Source organism: Bombyx mandarina, chromosome 16 (genome assembly GCF_030267445.1).
Source record: "Bombyx mandarina strain Sakado chromosome 16, ASM3026744v2".
In the NCBI taxonomy this organism is placed as follows: domain Eukaryota; kingdom Metazoa; phylum Arthropoda; class Insecta; order Lepidoptera; family Bombycidae; genus Bombyx; species Bombyx mandarina.
Genome location: NC_143222.1, coordinates 6,264,779 through 6,287,272, shown reverse-complemented (window position 1 = coordinate 6,287,272; position 22,494 = coordinate 6,264,779). Strand labels below are relative to the sequence as shown.

Below are 22,494 nucleotides of genomic sequence, written 5' to 3'. Positions count from 1 at the left end.
AGGATGGACATGAACTCGCGCGCCTACTGTACATAAAATTTGAGAAAACGTTTTGATAGCAATGTTGGCAGCGCGTTGCCAACAAACTGACTATAACAAAACGCATTTTTGACATATCGTTTTGATAGAAAACGTCCTGTCGTTCGATACCTACCTATAGAATCGAATGATGTGCGAGCCAGTGTTTTGTGATAAATACGAAAGAAGTATACAATAAATACATGTGCAACGATGTCCGAGATAGATATGGATAAGTTTGCTGTGCCAGACTTCGTCCCCGAACGTTACGTAAAGGACCTCGCTAGATCCTGCGTCGGAGGGGAGGAGCTACAGCAACAGAAGGAGAAAATACAAAATTTAGCCGAAGAAACCGCAAGTGCCCTAAAGAAAAATGTCTACGAGAATTATATGCAGTTTATCGAGACTGCAACGGAGATATCCCACCTCGAAACGGAAATGTACAAGCTATCGCATTTGTTAAGCGAACAGCGTTCTGTGCTGACTGTGCTCTCCCACGCCTCAATCCTCGGTAACGAGAACGGTTTATCACGCGAGTCTCTTGATAATCACGACGTCGAGGCTGAGAGGGCAGAAGAGGAACGAAAAAATAAATTAAATCTCATTACAGAAAAGGTAGAATCATGCATGAATCTGTTAGATGTCCCAGACCGAACTCTGCTTCATGAAGGTGACTTGCTAGAAATAGATGCAGAAGAAAATACTGCATTACAAAGAATGCATGTATATTTATTTAATGACTGCCTTATGTTAACATCCTGGATTTCTAACAGACGCGGTCCAATGAGATATAAGTTTCAAGTGAGTTACCCGATAAAGAATTTAGCAGTGGTGAATGTAAGAGATTTAGGAACTGTGAAACAAGCATTTAAAGTGTTAGCCTTCCCAGACACCAGAGTATTTCAATGCAATAGTTTTGCAATAAAAAAAGATTGGCTAGACAAATTTGAGATAGCAAAAAAACTGTATATTGAAAAAGAAAATTCTAAACAGAAGAAAAAAGATAGTCAAGAAAAATCAAAATCTGAATCTATTGAATCACCGAGTCTGTCTGTGGAAGAGATGCCATCACCCCAAATTACACCATTGCCTGAGTGGTTGGCTGATGTTACTGAAGAGCTTGATGTTTTGATAGTGGAGAGACATTTTCAAAAAACCTATGAGTTGATGGTTTCAGCTCAAAAAGCTTTAAATACTGAAGATTTTAAAAACCATCCACAAAGGGTTGATATATTGAAAAAAATAGAACAGAAGCAAAAGAGTTTAATTGAAATATTATTAAAAGATTTAGATGTAACACATAATTGGAGTTTGCGAGGAGGTCTCCAATCAACTAGACAACCGGTACTGATACTCAATAAGTTTAATATGACCAGTCAGGCTTGTGACTTGTTTTTGACTATATGCAGTTACACAGTCAAAGTTCATGTGAAAAGGGTGCAACTGGAAGGGTCAATTAACACTTATGTCAAACAAGTGGGTGAAGTGTTTTTTTGCTCATTGAGTGATGCCTTAACAGAGTTTATTTCACTATTTCCTAAAAATAAAATAAGTGCTTTTATAGTCTGGGCTAGTCTGCAACTTAGGATATTGATGAGTCAGATTATAAAACAAGTGTTCACACCTCAGTGTGCATTAGATTCCGTTCAGGATTGTGTTGAGAGTCTAAGGGAACAATGTACATTGTTTTGTCAATTTGGTTTAGATTTAAGATTCCAGTTGAACAGTTGTTTGAGAACACCAATAATAAAAGCTTTGAGAGAATATAAAGAGAAGACTGTTGACTCTATGAAAAATAAAATCACTGAAGACAAATGGACTCCAGTGAATATGCACACCAAAGCAGGTGTCAATAAATTCCTGAAACAAATGGAAACTTTGGGCCTTATATTAGCTAAGTATGTAATTAATGAAACATGGGTAGATTTATCAAGTAGTACCATATGGTTTACCAAGTCTATTGTTACTATACAGAAAATAGGTCTTCAGTTAGTGAACAAAGATATGATGGATAACCTTGATGAATACATTTATACAATATTCAATTCATGGCTTGTCCTTGCATCAGTCAACGATATTAGTTATGCAAAGAAGAATTTCAAATTTATTTTAGAAACAGTGATGCCTTTAATGCTTAGATGTTATAAAGAAGAAGTTGGCTATGATAATGAGAAATTAGTAGCTTTGGCAAAGAACTATGGTGTCAGTATTACACCATCCAAAAACATCACAAAATACACAAGTAATGAATATTTATGAGAATAGTCAATAGTCTATATATAAATAAGATGTATGAAATTATTTATATTATGCTGAAGCTTTAAATTTGTAATATAATAGAGAGTAAGCAAGCAGAATTATGTTAGTTTATATAAATACTGATCAAATTAAATTTTATGTATATGCAAGTTACGAATATTAAGTTTTAATACAATCATTATTTATGGTGATCTGTTTAAGTGTTCTTTGAAATTGTAAAGACAAGAATAAAATATATTTCCAGTATTACGATTTTTATTACTAGTGCAGTCAACTTTGCATGTTACAAAATATAACTAGAGACATTATCGTTTTTTCCCCCATATTTAACAGCAAATTGAAGCAATATAATACATGAAGCAACTAAACCTAATTGTATTACAATTTAATTATTTACACATCTGTAACAATAAAACATAAACAGAGACTTATATTTAATGTGATATATTAAAAAAAAGAATCTATATTTTAAATAATAATAATAATATTAACCAAAATGATATTTTTGGTGTACATTTGTAAATACAGGAACTTTTTAAGCAAGAAATATCATAGAATACAGCAAATTATATGATACATTGCGTACATTTATCAGTTAATATTATATGTTTCATGCTTTGTGTATTGAAAATATATTTTACATTTGCAATTAATTTATTTCATATATTTTTTAACATAATTACATATAAAAGGGATATGATTTGACATATATACTTTCTGGGCTTGTTTTTATTTGGAACACTATTAAGTAATTAAAACATTCATGACGTTATTCCATAATTGAATAAAAATATGATTCAGTCTATTTCTTTTTAATATGACAGAATGTATATTAATATATTATTATATCCTATTTTCAGGTTACATCAATTTCTAGCTCAATCGAGTTCCATTAAAGATTCTATGAATGTGGTTCCATTGATTATTTTAGTGGTTAAGATAACAAATTCCACAACCGAATCTTCCTGCTGGCTGATCGTCCTGAGCACTGAGATCTCGTGGTACGTACAGCCTCCAATGAAGAATACGAGCACGACCCGTGGGTTTTCTATTGATGATGAATTCTCACTGGAACCGGAATGGCGACGTGTCATACGCGGTTGTAGGGTTTGTAGCTCGTCCACTGTAGGGCCCGGCAGGAGGCCTAATACGTCTTGGATACCTGTGAAAGTATAATTGTTGTATTTGTTACGTCTTCACGCTCAGACCACTGAACCGATTTTGACGAAATTTGATAATGAAATAGTTCGCCTCTTTGTAAAGACTAGGCTACCTTTAATCTCACCACTGAGCATCACTACATAGTATAAAACAAAGTCGCTTTCTCTGTCCCTATATCCCTATGTATGCTTAAATCTTTAAAACTACGCAATGGATTTTGATGCGGTTTTCTTTAATAGATAGAGTGATTGAAGAGGAAGGTTTATATGTTTAATAACATCCATTAAATAGTGGAGAAATCAATAATAAATTACAGTTTCCGAAGCGAAGCGAGGGCGGGTCGCTAGTATGATATACGTTTGTTCTTAGTAAATGCACTTTCTTATAATGCACACAGAAGTGGAGCTGAAATTATCCATTAAAATGAATAAAACGCTTGAAGCTATATTCAGGTCTTTCGCTTTTATTGAAACCATAAAATTGATTATGGTAAAAAAAGAAAAAAAGAAATTACTGATAGAAACAGAAATAAACATGGATCAATGTCAAATTTAGATAAACAATATTATTATCACTACTTATGTGTGTTTATGTTAGCTTATATGTTGGTTTATGTGTGTGTGGCTATGTATGTGTGGGCAAATTTTAATAATTATTAATATATGTTTTATTTTCAATTATTATTTCACATTGATTTCCAGTTCTTAATAATTGAATTAATTTTCTTTTTAAGTATAATTTAATAGTGTTATTATTACTTATATTCCTAAATTCTCAACTCATAAGTATATCATAATTAAATTACTATGGAAACGTCGGAAACCGTAAAAATTGCTTTAAATTATGACGAAAACCCAAGAAAATATTTCAACTGAAATTTTGATTAACTTTTTTTTGGTTACAGAAACTGGCAAGGCAGTGGATTAAGTCCACCTGGGCGGTATACTTAATGTAAATAACAAATTTTCATATTTGTATGTTAGATTAGGAAGCCATTCGCTGTGTAGTGTGACCGTGACGTAATATTAATTAGGGTCATAGTAACTGTATCATTAGCACGTTACATGAATATTTAGTTTCACGCTTATCAAAGCGCTCTAGTGAATCATTGTCGATAAATGTATGTATTTTATGACTTGATAATATGGTTTGCAAAAATATAACATTTTTATTAACGTTTTACGATACGCCTATGGTCTTAAAATGTCATTGTATTTATATAAAGAAACAAAAAAAAGAAACATCAATAATTCCTATATATCATATTACATAGGTACATGTATGGCAACTACAATATCTACAACTATCCAACTACAAAATAATTCAAAGCAAATTGAATCATCTCAGGTGTTTTTTTCTTTTTGTTTTATTATTTACGGGATTATGTGAAGATATTTAAAAAAATAATCGATGTATTTATAATTGCAAATATTTTAGTTGCAATAAACAAAAATATATTGTTATTAACCTTTTGCATTCGAGAGGTGAATCTCGCTCATTACATAATTTAATTACAAAAATAACAATATCAGAAACATAAAAAAAGATGTCAATCACCAAATAAAGAAAAATAAATAGTTTACACAGCGCATTAAATTTCCGCACGAAACAAAGCGGTGAGCGAGACTCACCTCTCGATTGCGAAGGGTTAATCTATACTAATATATAAATCTACAGTGGTTTTTACGGATGTTCCATTATAACTACTGAACCATGCATCCGATTGACTCGAAACTTGGTATCCACGTAGAAAATACATGTACTTAATGGATAGGGTAATATTTATATAAGTGTTGGACTCCCTACACCAGTTGCGGGGGCGTTAATGATGAGAATGTTTGTGGGGGTGAGAAATAATCATGTTAATTTTAAATGCTCAGCGAAGCGGTCGGTTACAGCTAGTAAATATATATTTATGTTCATTCCAAGTCGATTGAGGTACACGAGCAATCGGTTTGAATATAATCTTCAGTGATGCCACCATACACATCAAGTAACCGCGAGGCAAGGGTACCACCCTCGCCCTGTTAGTCATGTGCTCTGATTACAAAGAGCAAGACAATCGTTATGTGATTGAACGTTGCGCGTGTGGCGGTGGTCATCACAGAACACAAGGTATTTGACAGACACACGAATCGCGCTAACGACATTTTCAAGAAATCTTTGCACATAATATACAGGTTTCGAACAACATACAGAGCGGCGGTCTGTCGAGTTTTGTTACCCGAGCGGGTAACTGTTAGCAAATCCCACCCCTCCTGGCTGAGCCTTTGCTCGTCCACCTGTCTTGGTGAAACTGGAAAGGCCTCCGGGCCACCAGTAATCCTTTAATCATGAAAAAAGGTCTGTCGAGCTAACTCACTCGCTCGATCGAAGATTTATCTTTTATTATCGATACGTTATGCAATTCAGCAATTCAGATTCTGATGTATGTGCCCTCCAAAAACCACTTAACAGCAGATAGGTAAAAAAAAACCTTGTGGTTACCAGTAATTTAAAAAATAATAATTATGCTGCATATACAGGTGGGAGAGATCACGGCCCACCTGGAGTTAAGTGGTAAGCCCACAGACATCTACAACGTCAATGCCGTCACCCACCTTGAGATATGAGCTCTAAGGTCCCAGTATAGTTACAAGTAAATAATAAAAAAATGTGAACGTACCGCTCCATCCTTTATTCTTGGCGATATGCTCGCTCAGTCTCACTGTTAACGGTGTATATTTACTCGACAAATAACTTTTGTCTTTGTCATTTGCATCGGAATCGTCCGTCGTCAGATGTAAGGCCTAGAAAAAGTTACTGTTTGATTCTTGATGTATGACTACAGAGCATCTGACACTTAAACACATCTACGTTTTTTTTCTTGCTTAGATGGATTGACGAGCTCACAGCCCACCTGGTGTTAAGTGGTCACTGGAGCCTATACACATCTACAACGTAAATGCGCTACCCACCTTGAGATATAAGTTCTAAAGTCTCAGTATAGTTACAACAGCTGCCCCACCCTTCAAACTGAAACGCGTTGCTGCTTCACGGCAGAAATAGGCAGGGCGGTGGTACCTACCCGTGCGGACTCTAAAGAGGTCCTACCACCAGTACATCAGGACGTGATGTAGGACGGTATATCTTCTCACTGGAGTTGGAGACTACTAAGGAATTCACTGGAGAATGGACCGGAGCGGTTTCCGAGTATACCAGGGTACTACCATATCCAGCTGGCGTTTATTGGTGGTTTTTTCTGTTATGAAACGGTCATGTGCTCCGGTTTGAAGGGTGGGGCGGCCGTTATACAATAACAATGCAGAATTAGACCTCATGTCTCTAGGCGACATTCCCGTTGCGACGTCTATAGGATCCGGTAACCACGCGGCTAGTTCGCCTAAGGTGAATAAAAAATCATTTGAGAAACAGTTTTTTTTAATTGTTACTGTGCCTGATATTTCCATCTCTATCACACGCTTTCGTTATCATGAAATATTCAATTATGCTGTGATCAGTACAAGTTGTGTCAGCGATTTCGTTAACGCGCCATTCCAATAATACGTGTACGCACGCATCTTTATAATGTTTTTCTCATAAAATGATTTATATATTTACATTATACATTATCCGAAAAATGGAATTCATTAAACGCTTACACAGTCATCACTAATCCATTGTATAATGTTCTAATATAATCTTTGAAACAAATATTTTAATATATTTCATATCAAGTTTTAGAAACACGCACGCACGCACTCAAGCACATCCGCACGCAAGCACGCACGCACGCACGCACTCAAGCACACACGCAAGCATTGTAAAAAAAACAATTACCCACTTTCGGCAAATGGGTAAATAAATACCTTTCTCAGTACAGTATACTGACGGGTTCCTTGTTGTGTTTTGAGCAGACCGCACTTCTCCAAGTTGCAGATACTTAGCCAGGTCTTCAGACCGTACGTTTGCACGAGTTCCCTCTTGTAATATTCCAGAATTTTCGGCTTTAAGCCAGACCCGGTTGCGCATTGTAGGCAAATCAAGCGCAGCACCTGGTAAATGAAGGAAAATATGGTATCTACTTAATAAGCACAGGTGAGCAGACAATCACTGGAATACCACATTTAGATTGGTCCGGCATACGAAAGTCTATGCGATTTTTTTTTATTGCCCTTGTATGCAGCCGAGCACACGGTCCACCAGATGGTGAGTGGTTACCGTCGCCCATGGACTTCAGCAATGCCAGGGGAAGAGCCAAGCCGCTGCCTACCACTTAATACTCTCCACAAGCCTCGTTTGAAGAAGGACATGTCATATTTTATTATATATACTAGAAGTGCATTGCGATTGGGATAAATTTATAGTTCCGAAAGAATGAAACGCGTTGAATTTACCCAAAATAATAATCTAAGACAAGACTAACAGCCAGTACAGAAAATCACAAACCAACAAACATAATGTTATTGTGTTTATTATAGCAGACGCATCTGGCCTAGCTCGGATCACGTACATACCATGATACCATTTTTAATACGTAAATTAAAAAAAAAACATATAAATTCGACCGTCGGTTCGAAATATAAAAATCTTTGCCACCAGCGCCACCTGTGTGGCACCAACGTAACTATATTGGTCGGAGTGGTCATGTCGTCCTTTAGTTATTTTCGAGTTTTACACACACATATATTATCTTATACATATGTATATATAATTATATAAATGCGAACCTTGGTAAGAGGTTCCTTCTGTGCAATCAGGTCTTCAATATACGGACAAATCTTTTCGCTGTCGATACAATTCAGAAAGTCTTCTTCGCATTGTATTTTGTCGTGAAAATCGAAGCTGTCAGTTTTCTGAAAGATAAAAAAAATACACTCCTCATAGTCGTCCTAAGTAAAATTCCAACATCAACTTTTTAAGTGACGGAAGAAAGTTCGTTAATTCTTTAGAAAAATTTAGAAGTATTACAACGGTTGACGTCACATGTGGCTAATGGTGTGACTTAGTTTAAACTCTATGAGTAAGGTGGTCGCTTATTTTAGGTAGTAGTATTTAGTAGCAGTAGTATCTTAGTAGCAGTAGTATCTTAGTAGCAGTAGTATCTTAGTAGCAGTAGTATCTTAGTCGCACTAGTATCTTAGTAGCAGTAACGGCTGTACGAAGTCCGTTAAAAATATTTAGTAAAATGATCGTACCTCTTTGATGTACTCAGCGATGGCGGTGTGAGTGACCAGGGACTGCTTGTTGGCCAGCAGCTGCGGTAGGCGGGAAACAAAATGCTTGATCTCTTGCACGGATTTGTCTTTGTGGCGCTCATCTAGTTGTGTTTTAATAATGCGAGCCTTCTTCGACAGCGCCGCTCCTATCTGTGAGTATAAGAATTAGGAGTTGGTAATATCGGTTTTGCCGCGTATCGAATCGTATCTATATATCGAGTATCAATATCGGATATTGAAACTATATATTTTCTGAATCTATATATTGATGGATGCTAGTAGATTTTCTCGATTCATGATATTTGAGATTTGAAACGATACGCTGATATAATATCGTAGTAGATATAGATTTAAGTCAACGTTATACGGTTGGTTTTCTGATATCAATTTATAATATGATTTTAAAGTAATAAAAAGAACATGAAAATAAAAATATAAAAAAAAAACTTTCCTTCATGCTTTTATCAGGCTTAGGACTGGCTACATTATTTTCAGTTTTTAGTATTTTGTGTCTTAATTTATAATTACAAAATATACCAAAATAGTGTAGATTTCAAAACTTTAATACAAACACAAGAAATAAACTCAATTATTTGGATTCAACTAAAAATAGAAAAATGTGTACTTTAAAAATCAAACACAAAAAACTTTTAAGTATTTATAAACACTTGTCCAAAAATTCTAGCTCAAGGTCAAAGCGCGTGAAATTAAATTCAACGATGCAAATAGGCTATACTGCATTCAAGTTAGGGTCGAAAGTTGAAACTTCTTTCCTAAATTGTATCCTGCTGATACGCTAAGAATAATCTACAGACATATGGACTTAAATATAAGGTTTACAATTGTATGGATAATGCCTGTTTCTGTTTCATTCATCACATGATATCCCTATCGTGCGCTCACTCACTCTGGCCGATTCGATACGAACCAAACGAATATTGCTGATATTCACGATTCGGTACGATATGCCGATGCGCATCACATCGAGCAATATCGTGTATCGGCTGATATCGATATATTAATTGCGATTCACGAATCGGTACGATATGCCGATGCGCATCACATCGAGCAATATCGTGTATCGGCTGATATCGATATATAGATTTCTTGCGGGGCGATATCGGATTCAACGATATTGCTGCGATATATAGATATTGAATCTAGATACGATTTATATCACCCACTCCTAATAAGAATATATTACAACACCTAAACAAATTCAAATGTTTATAATAATAACTCTATGAATATTGAGAATTTTAGGTACATTTATATTTATTGGTTGAACGAGCTCACGACCCTACATACAGTTAAGTGGTAACTGGAGTCCATAGACATCACCCACGTCGTGACATAGGTTCGAAGGTTCAGCGGTATTACTTATCAGGTCTCTCAAACACGTACTTTCGGTCTCATATTACATCCTATACAAGTAATCACGGATATATGTGGGTAATTTTTTTATTACACGATGGGTGGGTATATTCAATTACGTACTGCTGGCTTCTTAATTGTAATCTAGTTTAGGGATTGTTTGCATGTTAATTAGAAGCTCGATTGTTAAATATAATTTAATACTTATAACCGGATAAAGCAATTACTAAAAGCTACTCCTTATTATAATATCTACCTACATATTTAGAAAAATTCACAAACTTCAGGACGTCTGATTAATTTGGAATTCCATAATATAGGTTGATGACTATTGAACAATTTCAATATGCCGGCCTAATAACCTGATAAGTGTCGTCAAGATAATAAAATTATTATTTTGACTTTTGGCGCGGCTTTTTATTTAAGCAATTTTTTCAAACTCTTTTAGTGTTGTTTCATGTTAAATCAACGTTAAGCATGTAACGGGCCCAATAAAGTTTTCTCCTGTGTTACGACTGCCTGAAATTCATTTACAAGCACACCCAGGCCACAGACCAGAATTCAAACTTATATGTTGACAACGTCCGGAATCCGAAACCAGACATGTAAAATGTTCAAGGAAAATTACTACGAGATCAATGAGACGATTAAAACTGATTTTAAAGTTACCTCGGTAAAGTCAGAGTCGCGTATTTCTGCAAACAGTTCTTCGCTGGAGTTGAGTATGACGTGTTTCTTCTCACGGGCTGTCTCTTCTGGGTTAGGATCGTCCGGACCTACGAACTTTTGTCCCGGAAACGTGGCCGTACCGCTCTTTATGCCATAGATTTCGTCTGCCGAAAAAAAATCATTAAATATAAATGTTACAAGACTGCACTAAATTAAATACGCAAAAGCAAGTACTCTTTAAATGATACCTTGTTTTGTAAAAATGATATCTGTCGCGGCGCCTGACTCGTTTAGCACAGCAAGCTAGCCAAAACGTCATACCAGAACATTTACTACTACCGGCACCGCGCGCTGACAGCATTCAACAATATTCTTAATTTACCTCACAATAATCATTATTGGCACAAGATCCTTCCTTTTCGAGAAAGGTCACATTCATACATTCATCGCAGAACAATCACGACTAAACCATTGTAAATTGTAATTAAAGCAAGTAGCAAGCATTCAATTGGTTTTATTATAGAAGCAATAAAGCCACAGTGTCTCGCGTAGACACTATCGTTTTTAATGGCAAAGCCTTTCATAACAGGCACTTTCAAACGGTTCCATAACTTTTCAGCAATTTTTTATGAATTTTTTTTTTTTTCTTTCGCGTCAGAAATATCCAGATTGTTGGTAACTACCGGTGCAGAGGCTCATAAGACGCCACTCTACCACCAACATTGAAATTGTTTTTTATTGTTTCTATTTTTATTTATTTATTGTTATTTCATTTTTATTTCACCATGCCATTGCACCATGTTATTCCTTCATCGTGGAAGTCCTATTTGTAACGTCAACTGATAATAGGTAATGAAATCGTAATAATTTTGGTTCGTTATATATGAAAAACACACCACCTACCCGTGTGGGCTTTCTGTGCACGCCACCACATATACGTGATAACATATGATAGACTCACCAATAAGCCCCTCATAAGTGAGTTGCGTCGCCATTACACTTGTAAAGTCAACGGCTCTGTCCAATAACAGTAACTGATCAATGCATGATGTCGGTGCACCCTTATTCCCGGAACCTTGTTCCTCTTTATTCAATCTGCACAATAGATCCCAAACCTGTCAAACAATGTCAAATTAAAAGAAGCACATGCGAAATTCAAACAGGTAATACACAATAATCAGTTTAGTCTTGGTGCATAATACCCGTCTTTAGCAACAGAACCTCAGAAAATGCAAAATTTTGAAAATTTTATCCACTTAGCAAATACCTATTTCCTTACTTAACACACATTCATCATTGATCGAATAAGATTGTGTAATAAAAAATCCAACCAGGCCACATTTTTAATTTATGTATGCGCTGGTGATATGGCGCTGGTGGTGCACGTCATCACTTATTTCAGCCTCGAAGCAGTAATATCCTTTGGTTTCAAAGATGAGATATGAGACAGAATTTATTTAATACAATAGAGAGCTCCCTGTCAAGGTGGGTAGCGGTATTTGTATATATTTATGCGTACACCCGTTTCACAGCCCTATCCTGCTCCATACGTACTACATGCCCGAGCCATCCGAGCCTCCGTGCCTTCATCTTCCCCAGAATATTTGGCTCACCAAAAAGCCACTCCACATCCTTATTTTTCCGGACGTGCCGGACGTACAGTTCAGAAAGAAGACGGTTCTTGGCACGTCCGGAAAAAATAATAATAATATTCTGCTTTATACAATACATCCACTTAAATCGTGTGTGTAAATGTGTATATATTCATGAAATTTGTGCTTCTTGTATTGAATTATTTACCAACTTAATAGTAGCAAAGGTAATTTATTTATCGATTTAAAAAAATAATTATAAATATCAAACTCACAAATCACACAACACTGATGTGACTATCCAAAACATTTAAAGTATAACTTTGCAAATATCACAATTAAAAGACATTGTTTCTGTCTCAGTTAAATGTTGTCAGTTAAGAAACGTACCTGTTTAGCTGCTTGGCCTTTCCCAAATACACGAGGCACAATTCCATAAAACTGTTGGATGGTTCTTAATGCCTGTGCAGCATTGTATATGCAACTTGTGTCACCTTCTATGTAATTTTCTCTACAAATAAATTCAACATTCAAACTTCAAACTTTTCATTGTACAAATTTAAATAATGTTGTACAATAATTTTTTTTTTTTAAGTTAACTTATACAATCATGTTATAAAATCCGTTATATTAACTGTAACTTTAATCTTATCGCAGCCTAAAGGATAAGGCAACAGGTGCATTCGTATGGTGCAATGTGACTGAATTTTACAGGCGTTACCTGTTTTCCTAATGAATATGTACTTAATGATAAATATATATAAAAAATAAACAAATAAAAAACGTCTTTTATTTCATGCAAGTGACTTATAAAATCAAAATTAAATCAATGGATCTATGTGATTAATTAACTAACAATTATGTTTGTTGGATAATACTAGGTATTATTCCCCAGCGTTAAAAAAAAAAAAAGGTATTATTGCTACTTGGGGGGTTGATTGCTTCCCGCTTCCGTAGGTTTAACCCGCGATTCCCTACAAGTGACCCCTGGGTGGTGCAAAACGGGAGCCGAATACATAATCGGTGGTAGGACTTGTCCGACTGGCTGGCGACCACCCTCCAACTAGAGTCCGCCGCCAAATAGCCTAGCTGTGTTCCGGCGTGTGGGTTGGAGAGCCAGTGTTATTCCTTCCCTTTCCTCTTCCTTGTTGGGGGTGAATCTTGGCGATACTTGGAACATGCGGAGCAGACGTGCGTGTGAGCTCGCGGGACGTGATTGTTTGACGGGGGTATAGGGAGACCCAGTGAAACGGTGTTCGCCGCCGCCCGCCGGTCAGTTGGGGACCTGAACCCGGGTGTCACTACTAAACTCCGCCCCGGGAAGCTGTCCCGCCAACCGGTGTAAAATCCTGTCGTGCGGTCGTCGTGCCGGAGTCGGAGACCGGAGTGGATCCCGGCGATCGCACGCAGGGTGGACTGGGGGCCCTTCCATGCCCTGCGTCAGTCGCTCACGCAACCCGTGGTCGAGCACGTACTGTGCTCCGCGCTTTATTCAGGTATTGTCACGATTTCGCCTCGAACATCCTACCCCGCCCAATCCCACTCTCCAAATAAAAAAAAAATGAAAGTTCGAAAAAGGAAAAGGGTTTTGTCGGCGACTCCCCATTCCACATTTAATGTGGATTTCAGCAATGTAAGGGGTCTACATAGTAACCTCGACGCCGTACACCACCATCTTGAGACGGCGCAGCCTGCCCTTCTTTTTCTGACGGAGACGCAGATATCTGCTCCGGATGATACTTCGTACCTTGAATACCCCGGCTACGTATTGGAGCACAACTTCCTGCGTAAAGCCGGGGTGTGTGTATTCGTCCGGGCTGATGTCTGTTGTCGCCGTCTACGAAGCCTCGAACAACGGGACCTGTCCCTCTTGTGGCTGCGCGTAGATCACGGGGGCTGTACCCGAGTCTACGCGTGCCTGTACAGGTCCCACAGCAGTGATGCAGGTTCAGCTCTGATAGAGCATGTGCAAGAGGGGACTAACCGCGTGCTTGAGCAGTACCCATCTGCGGAGGTGGTGGTTCTTGGAGACTTTAACGCTCATCACCAAGAGTGGTTGGGGTCCAGAACCACTGACCTCCCGGGTCGGGCTGCCTACGATTTCGCCTTGGCCTACGGCCTCTCCCAGCTGGTGACACAGCCCACCCGTGTCCCAGATATTGAGGGGCACGAGCCTTCTCTGTTGGACCTTCTGCTGACCACCGATCCAGCCGGATACAGTGTGGTGGTCGACGCTCCACTTGGATCGTCTGATCACTGCCTTATCCGTGCTGCCACACCACTCTCTCGTCCTAGTCGTCGAACGACGACCAGGTATCGAAGAGTTTGGCAGTATTTGTCAGCAGATTGGGATGGATTGCGTGAGTTTTACGCATCCTACCCATGGGGGCGGTTCTGCTTTTCCTCTGCTGATCCTGACGTCTGTGCGGACCGTCTTAAAGACGTGGTGCTCCAGGGGATGGAATTGTTTATTCCCTCCTCTGAAGTGCCCGTTGGGGGTCGCAGCAGACCCTGGTATAACAATGCCAGCAGGGATGCTGCACACCTCAAGCGGTCCGCATACGTGGCATGGAATGATGCTAGGAGACGTCGGGATCCTAACATCTCAGAGGAAAGGCGGAAATATAACGCCGCTTCCAGGTCCTACAAGAAGGTTATTGCCAGGGCGAAATCGGAGCACGTTGCTAGAATTGGCGAGCGACTGAAGAGCTATCCCTCTGGGAGCCGTGCTTTTTGGTCGCTCGCCAAAGCTGCAGAAGGTAACTTTTGCAGGTCTAGTCTCCCACCACTACGCAAGTCCGATGACAGTCTGGCCCATAGTGCGAAAGAGAAGGCTGACCTTCTGGTCAAACTCTTCGCCTCGAACTCGACTGTGGACGACGGGGGTGCCACACCACCGAACATCCTCCAGTGTGATAGTTCCCTGCCGGAGATCTGCTTTACACAGTGTGCAGTCAGGCGGGAACTCCGACTCCTGGACGTCCATAAGTCGAGCGGGCCAGACGGCATCCCTGCAGTGGTTCTGAAAACGTGCGCCCCTGAGCTGACGCCTGCGCTAACGCGTTTGTATCGCATCTCTTATTGCGCTAACAGGGTTCCGTCTTCATGGAAGACTGCCCACGTCCACCCTATCCCCAAGAAGGGTGACCGGTCGGACCCATCGAGCTATAGGCCTATCGCGATAACTTCCTTGCTTTCCAAGGTGATGGAGCGAATAATTAATATACAACTCCTGAAGTATCTGGAGGATCGCCAGCTGATCAGTGACCGACAGTACGGTTTCCGTCACGGTCGCTCAGCTGGCGATCTTCTTGTATACCTTACTCACAGGTGGGCTGAAGCCTTGGAGAGCAAGGGCGAGGCTCTTGCTGTGAGCCTTGATATCGCGAAGGCCTTCGACAGGGTCTGGCATAGGGCACTTCTGTCGAAGCTACCATCTTACGGAATCCCCGAGGGTCTCTGCAAGTGGATCGCTAGCTTTTTGGATGGGCGGAGCATCACGGTCGTTGTAGACGGTGACTGTTCTGATACCATGACCATTAACGCTGGCGTTCCACAAGGTTCGGTGCTCTCCCCCACGCTTTTCATCCTGTATATTAATGACATGCTGTCTATTGATGGCATGCATTGCTATGCGGATGACAGCACGGGGGATGCGCGATATATCGGCCATCAGAGTCTCTCTCGGAGCGTGGTGCAAGAGAGACGATCAAAACTTGTGTCTGAAGTGGAGAACTCTCTGGGGCGAGTCTCCGAATGGGGTGAATTGAACTTGGTTCAATTCAACCCGATAAAGACACAAGTTTGCGCGTTCACTGCGAAGAAGGACCCCTTTGTCATGGCGCCGCAATTCCAAGGAGTATCCCTGCAACCTTCCGAGAGTATCGGGATACTTGGGGTCGACATTTCGAGCGATGTCCAGTTTCGGAGTCATTTGGAAGGCAAAGCCAAGTTGGCGTCCAAAATGCTGGGAGTCCTCAACAGAGCGAAGCGGTACTTCACGCCTGGACAAAGACTTTTGCTCTATAAAGCACAAGTCCGGCCTCGCATGGAGTACTGCTCCCATCTCTGGGCTGGGGCTCCCAAATACCAGCTTCTTCCATTTGACTCCATACAGAGGAGGGCCGTTCGGATTGTCGATAATCCCATTCTCTCGGATCGTTTGGAGCCTCTGGGTCTGCGGAGGGACTTCGGTTCCCTCTGTATTTTGTACCGTATGTTCCATGGGGAGTGCTCTGAGGAATTGTTCGAGATGATACCAGCATCTCGTTTTTACCATCGCACCGCCCGCCACCGGAGTAGAGTTCATCCATACTACCTGGAGCCACTGCGATCATCCACAGTGCGTTTCCAGAGGTCTTTTTTGCCACGTACCATCCGGCTATGGAATGAGCTCCCCTCCACGATGTTTCCCGAGCGCTATGACATGTCCTTCTTCAAACGAGGCTTGTGGAGAGTATTAAGCGGTAGGCAGCGGCTTGGCTCTGCCCCTGGCATTGCTGAAGTCCATGGGCGACGGTAACCACTCACCATCAGGTGGGCCGTATGCCCGTCTGCCTACAAAGGCAATAAAAAAAAAAAAAAAAAAAATATACTTCCAAGAACCCCCCTCGGGTAAAGGCCTCCTCCAAGTATGTATTTAATAAATGTTCACAAATGATTTCCACAGTGAGCACTGATATAGTAACATTACTTACTATGAGTAAACCAGTCACTTTATCATTTGGGACGTAACTATATCATCAAAAGGATATTGAAAAATTAACTTCCATCTTTAAAGATTTTAAAATTAACATAATATAGCAAATATACTGACCGGAAGTCATTTTGTAGTTCTAAAGACATGACATCACTTTCGAATGGAATGATGTCACACTTAAACTCTTCAATTGTCATGTTACTGACCACTCCTCTATTGGTGAGATGTACTTTGCACAGTTCACTTTTGCGTGGCACAAAGAACAAGTGAAATTCTACTGGAGCTGTTTGCTTGGCCCTGTGTATATTGAGTAATATATTCGAATTTAAATTTTAGTTGGTTTCTGTTATTGTTGGTATAGACCAGGGGTGGGCAAATATTTTGATAGTAAGGTCACATTGCAGATGAAAATTTGACCGCGGGCCAAACAGTTTTTTTTTCTAATTTTACTTAAAAACTAATATATATATATATATATATATATATATATATATATTATTGCTTATATGTGTGGACGAGCTCACAGCCTACCTGGTGTTAAGTGGTTACTGGAGCCCATAGACATCTACAACGTAAATGCGCCACATACCTTGAGATATAAGTTCTAAGGTCTCAGTAGTCACAACGGCTGCCCCACCCTCCAAACCGAAACGCATTACTGCTTCACGGCAGAAATAGAAATAAATAATATTTGTGTTTTTAATCATAATATATATAAAGCTTCACAGGCCAGACTAAATTCTACCGCCGCCATTTGCCCAAGCCTGATATAGACTATATCAATCTATACTAGATTTATTTACCTATGCTTTTTTGTAACTTTACTTAATACGAATAAGTACTCGATCAATAACTTTAGAAACTTTGATCCTTGTAAAACTGTACTATTTTAAATTGCATATAAAAACCTTAATTGTTATATTTTCACACAACAGGCTCAATCCAGATACTATCTAAAATTTTGTAACAGGAAAATAAGTTAATGAATTATAAAGCACGCTCGGCAAATATGATAGCAAGAAATTAATTAATATTGATATTCATTAACATACAATGTTAGTAATTTATACTCTAATCAACACTTACAAAACAAAAAATAGCTACACAAATTCAGTACCTTATTGATAAAATGTAATCAGCAACCAAATCCATCAATGAAAGTTTGGGTCTACTAATAAATATAATATGTTTGACGGTTATATTGGGTAGGCTTCCTGGTTTCAGAAGAAACATATTGTTGACTTCATGGTCTTTAAGGAATGAGTACTGAGCGACAAGGCCTACAGGCCCAGCTAGCCAGTCATCCCAAATTGTTACCTGAAAATTAAGTATTTTTATTTATTCTTTATTAGTCATACACCTATTAAGTTAAGTCAGCTTTTAAAATTAAGAATCAATAATATAAATTTTACTCTCTCTAAGAGTAGGCTCTCAGACGTCTCAAAAGCCAATAGTAACTTAACCAGTTCTTAAAAAAATACTTAACAGAGTGGAACTGAAGGTAACATTCAAACATGACAAGTAAAAATAACAATTTATTCTTCAGTGCGAGTTGATTTCTTCTATCGGAGGCGTTTTTAAATTTGAACAATATTAATTTCGAATAAGTCAGTGGCCAGTAGCATTAATAAGCAAATAATTTTTTACACCTGTTATAGTAAGTTAAATATAGATTTAGAGCTATTGTAACTTCGGATAATAAATAAATGGTAAGTTGTGAAACATCATAATATGTTTATAAACTTACTTTAGGGCCACTGTACTGTTGTAATAAATTTAATAATTCTGTTCTCATTGTTTCTTGAAGTAAAGCAACGTTCAGTCGTCCACCCGCAAGGTGGCTGCTCATTTTAGTTTCTCTCATTTTTGTTAAGCAGCCTTTTTAACAGATGTATTTAATAATTGTTATTTGTTGACTGTTTTTCTTTCAACACATAAATGAATTTATCATAGATACAACTTTATCATTGATACAAATACACATAATACTTAAGAGAATTTATGTTTTTATCATGTTTTTAAAGACTAAATTTTGAGTTGACATTTGAAGGCAAAGCGACACTTGACAGTTTCAATTCCAACTGAAAAGGCAAATGTATCAAACTATACAGGCATTGGCCTGTATAGTTTGATACATTTGCCTTTCCAGTCATTTTGTGTATTTTGTTGAATAATAAAAAAATAATGCGAAATGAATGAAATATGAGACATTGATCGATTACGGCGAGACGAAATTACACGAGATAAAATATAGACTCAGTAAAATTTTGCTTATTTATTAAAATTGTTCTTGGAAGATCTTGCCCAGCGGTTTTGTTTCATTTTCTTAGATTTGTGCATTTTCACAGATACTAAGTAGATAACAAATCATTGTTTTTACAATTCAAACCTAAAGAAGCACTATACTGACAAATTAAAACAATTCACACAACTTCGCTCCTCGCATTCCCGTCGAAAAATACTGACATGTGATAGTTTTGTTCAGAGTTATACAGATTACGCGATAATTTTGTTTGTGAGCCGGGGCTGAGCCCCTATGAGGTCCCCGCGCCTAGAGGGTGTGCGGGGTATCTAGGACCGCATTGGACTGCGGGCCCAAGGTATAGAATTTAGGGGCCTATACACTTTACAACTTCCCTAAACTCTCGCCCAATTGTCTGATGCCCCCTGAGGTCAGATCCGGGTGAAGTATAGGGGCTACCGCAGTCAATGAATACTTCAATCAGACAATTATTTACTGGTAGTAGGACCTCTTGTGAGTCCGCGCGGGAAGGTACTATCACCCCGCCTATTTCTGGCGTGAAGCAGTAATGCATTTCAGTTTGAAAGGTGGGGCAGCCGTTGTAATCATACTTGAGACCTTAGAACTTATATCTCAAGGTGCGTGGCTCATTTACGTTGTAGATGTCTTTGGGCTCCAGTAACCACTTAACACCAGGTGGGCTGTGAGCTTGTCCACCCATCTTCGTTGCCCCGTGACCTTCACCTACAGGGGCCGGGACGTACGATCACATTCTTACCTCCGATCTCAGTTTTGTATGCAGTTGGAACAGCGCCCCTAGCGGCAAACGTAGGCAAGCGTTTCAACTCCATACAGATTTGAGTTAACTTTTATGCTATCGAGAACGATAAAAAACTCGCACTAAGCGTACAGATATCAAATTATAATAGCAAATGAATAGATAATGCATTCGAATTCAAGTACAGAACCATTTATTTCAGTTTTGTGTTATGTCTATTAATTTACTTTTGTATTTAATAATAATAAATGTCAAAGTATATCAGATAGCAAGCACATTATATTTGGTGGCATTTTAATGGAAATTTCATTCATTGCTTCGAGACTTAGAAAAAAAAACTTTGGTAACAAGAATGTTAGCGGATACACCGGTATCATGACAATCAGAAAATAATTAAATTGAAAACTGGGAATCTGATATAAGAAGTTATCTAACATTTCATTCCGTCCATCCATCCATTCAAAATACCTAGTCAGGTCATAAATTCTGTCACATGTTTAATGTAAAATAATTGAAACAAGTTTATTCATTATGTAACCATTCATATACTAAAATGAACTTAACAAAACATAGATTCTTATGACACTAAAGTTTATTCAAAATGACCTCCGTGATTTTGAATACAGGCCTTCAATCTGCGCGGCCAGTCGTCTATCGCAGCACGAACGAGGTCCATGTCAATATCGGCGGCTGCCTTAATCAAGGATGTCTTGAGTGACTCCAAATTGGGATGAGGCTTTGAGCACGCCTTTTCCTCCAAGTGTTGCCATATCTTGTAATCTAATGGATTCAAATCTGGACTGGAGGAGGGCCAGTCTTCGTGCCGGATGAAGTCGATTTCACGCGCCGCCAGCCAGTCTTGTGTGCTCTTCGCTCTATGAGCTGGCGCCGAATCTTGTTGGAATACCCAGTGCCTGTTATTGAACATGGTATGAGAAACAGGTTCCACAAGGTTCGTCAGGACTGTATTTTGATACACAACTGCATTCGTTTTTACACCTTTCTCACAAAAATGTACCTCTGTTAAGCCCCAATAAGAAACTCCCAACCATACCATGAGCGAGGATGGAAAATGACCTCGTTGGACACGCGGAATACGGTTGCTCGCTTCTTCACTACTGTGTGCGTACACCTTATCATTTTGTTTGTTGTAGCTCTCTTCTACGGTAAAAAATTTTTCATCCGAAAAAAGGATTTCCCGATATTTTTTTCCCGCGTACCGCTTCAACAAAGCGCGGCGTCTCTTCAGTCTCAGGTCCATTAGACGAGCATTCAAACGATGTCCTGTTTTTCTTAGATATGCCCGAAGCCTTAAGTCTTCATTTAACACCCTTTTCACCGTGGTTCTGCTTAACCCCATCTGAAGGGCCAATAGTTTCTGCTTACGTTTGGGATTTCTTTGAATTCGCGCCTTCACAGCTTTTATCACTGCTGGAGTCCTAACAGACCGAGGGCGACCACTTCTTGACCTGTCATCTACACTAGAGTCTTCATTGTATCGTTTGATGGTACGATAAACGAATCTTTTGGTTATATTCAAATTTTTCAGTATGTTAAAAATTTTAATTGGCGCGTAACCGCAACTATGCAACGCAATAACTGCAACACGGTCTTCTTTAAGGGTCCACTCCATATTTAAAAATGAGTAAAATTCTAAAAGTATACATTTTTATTTTCATGAACAATTCGAAATTCGAATTCAATAAACTTTTTTGTGGCCAGCATTCTAAAAGAAAAGTTTTTACTGTGTGATAATACTTATGACCTGACTAGTTACTTTATAACTTATCCAACATTTTATGAAAGAGTTCTGTAACGGTGGTGACCTTTAAGGAGGGAACACGAGGAAAATTCCCTTGATCTATATGAAAATCCCAATTAAAAGTAGTTTCAGTTTTCTGTTCCAGAAATTTATTTATTTATTTTATCAGTACGTACTGATAGTTGAGATAGAGTATGTTTTATCTTCAAGTTGGATCGTTTTTAGTAATTTCCGCATTTTTCATTTACCCGAAAATATAATTTACATATTGTCAAACATAGCTTAAGATTTTTTAACAATACATTTACTTCTAAAAAAATACCATCTTAATTTTGAATCTGTTTTTTCAAAACTTGCAATGATAAATAACATGTAGGTATTATCGAAACTTTTCATAAAAAAATTGTGTAGAAGTTTTATGATCTCAATGTTTTTGAATAATAATGATAATAAATAATAATATTAATTTTAAATGCCCAGCGAAGAGGCGAGTACGGCTAGTCGTGTTATAAAAATTTTCCCTGACCAACAGGTCATCACGTTGGTCTCCATTTTAAATGTTGCTAAGATGAAATGAAACTGCAACCGAGCCGGCTCTACCCCACGATCTGCAAGTCAAGTAAATTGTCCCTTCGTAACAAGGTGACGCTCTACAAAAATAGCACACGTACGGTCGTGACTTACGTAAATGTCGTGTTCGGTAACGCGGTCCGCACCCACAAGAGTTCGATGTGCAACTCGA

The 22,494-nt window shown here is 38.6% G+C and overlaps 2 protein-coding genes across 3 annotated transcripts; one reads left to right on the top strand and one right to left on the bottom strand.

The window, feature by feature from the left end:
• Window positions 1-6: 6 nt before the first annotated feature.
• Exo84 (exocyst complex component Exo84) lies at window positions 7-2,523 on the top strand. The gene has a single exon (XM_028179441.2). It carries the CDS (start codon window positions 232-234, stop codon window positions 2,275-2,277), a length of 2,046 nt encoding a protein of 681 aa, XP_028035242.1. The 5' UTR covers window positions 7-231; the 3' UTR covers window positions 2,278-2,523.
• A 389-nt stretch (window positions 2,524-2,912) lies between these two features.
• car (vacuolar protein sorting-associated protein 33A) lies at window positions 2,913-19,026 on the bottom strand. 2 transcript variants are annotated; one of them, XM_089733713.1, is made up of 12 exons: window positions 18,964-19,026; window positions 18,718-18,909; window positions 18,088-18,287; window positions 17,088-17,267; window positions 12,662-12,782; window positions 11,641-11,794; window positions 10,680-10,843; window positions 8,616-8,786; window positions 8,148-8,273; window positions 7,287-7,472; window positions 6,104-6,227; window positions 2,913-3,439 (listed from the first exon to the last, which is right to left on the bottom strand). In XM_089733713.1, the coding sequence occupies exons 2-12, from the start codon at window positions 18,832-18,834 to the stop codon at window positions 3,156-3,158; spliced, it is 1,827 nt and encodes a 608-aa protein (XP_089589839.1). In that variant the 5' UTR covers window positions 18,835-18,909; window positions 18,964-19,026; the 3' UTR covers window positions 2,913-3,155. The 2 variants fall into 2 exon arrangements, with proteins under 2 accessions (XP_089589839.1, XP_089589838.1); XM_089733712.1 differs by having other exon boundaries at window positions 18,718-18,997.
• Window positions 19,027-22,494: the final 3,468 nt, after the last annotated feature.

What these genes read in the sequence shown, in the direction of transcription:
- Exo84 (XM_028179441.2), top strand. Translation starts at nt 232, where the DNA reads ATGTCCGAGATAGATATGGATAAGTTTGCTGTGCCAGACTTCGTCCCC.
- car (XM_089733713.1), bottom strand. Translation starts at nt 18,834, where the DNA reads ATGAGAGAAACTAAAATGAGCAGCCACCTTGCGGGTGGACGACTGAAC. An exon ending in AAGGCCAAGCAGCTAAACAG is followed by an intron (nt 11,795 to 12,661) that starts GTACGTTTCTTA and finishes ATTGTTTGACAG; the next exon opens with GTTTGGGATCTATTGTGCAG. An exon ending in CAAGAATAAAGGATGGAGCG is followed by an intron (nt 3,440 to 6,103) that starts GTACGTTCACAT and finishes ATACTTTCACAG; the next exon opens with GTATCCAAGACGTATTAGGC.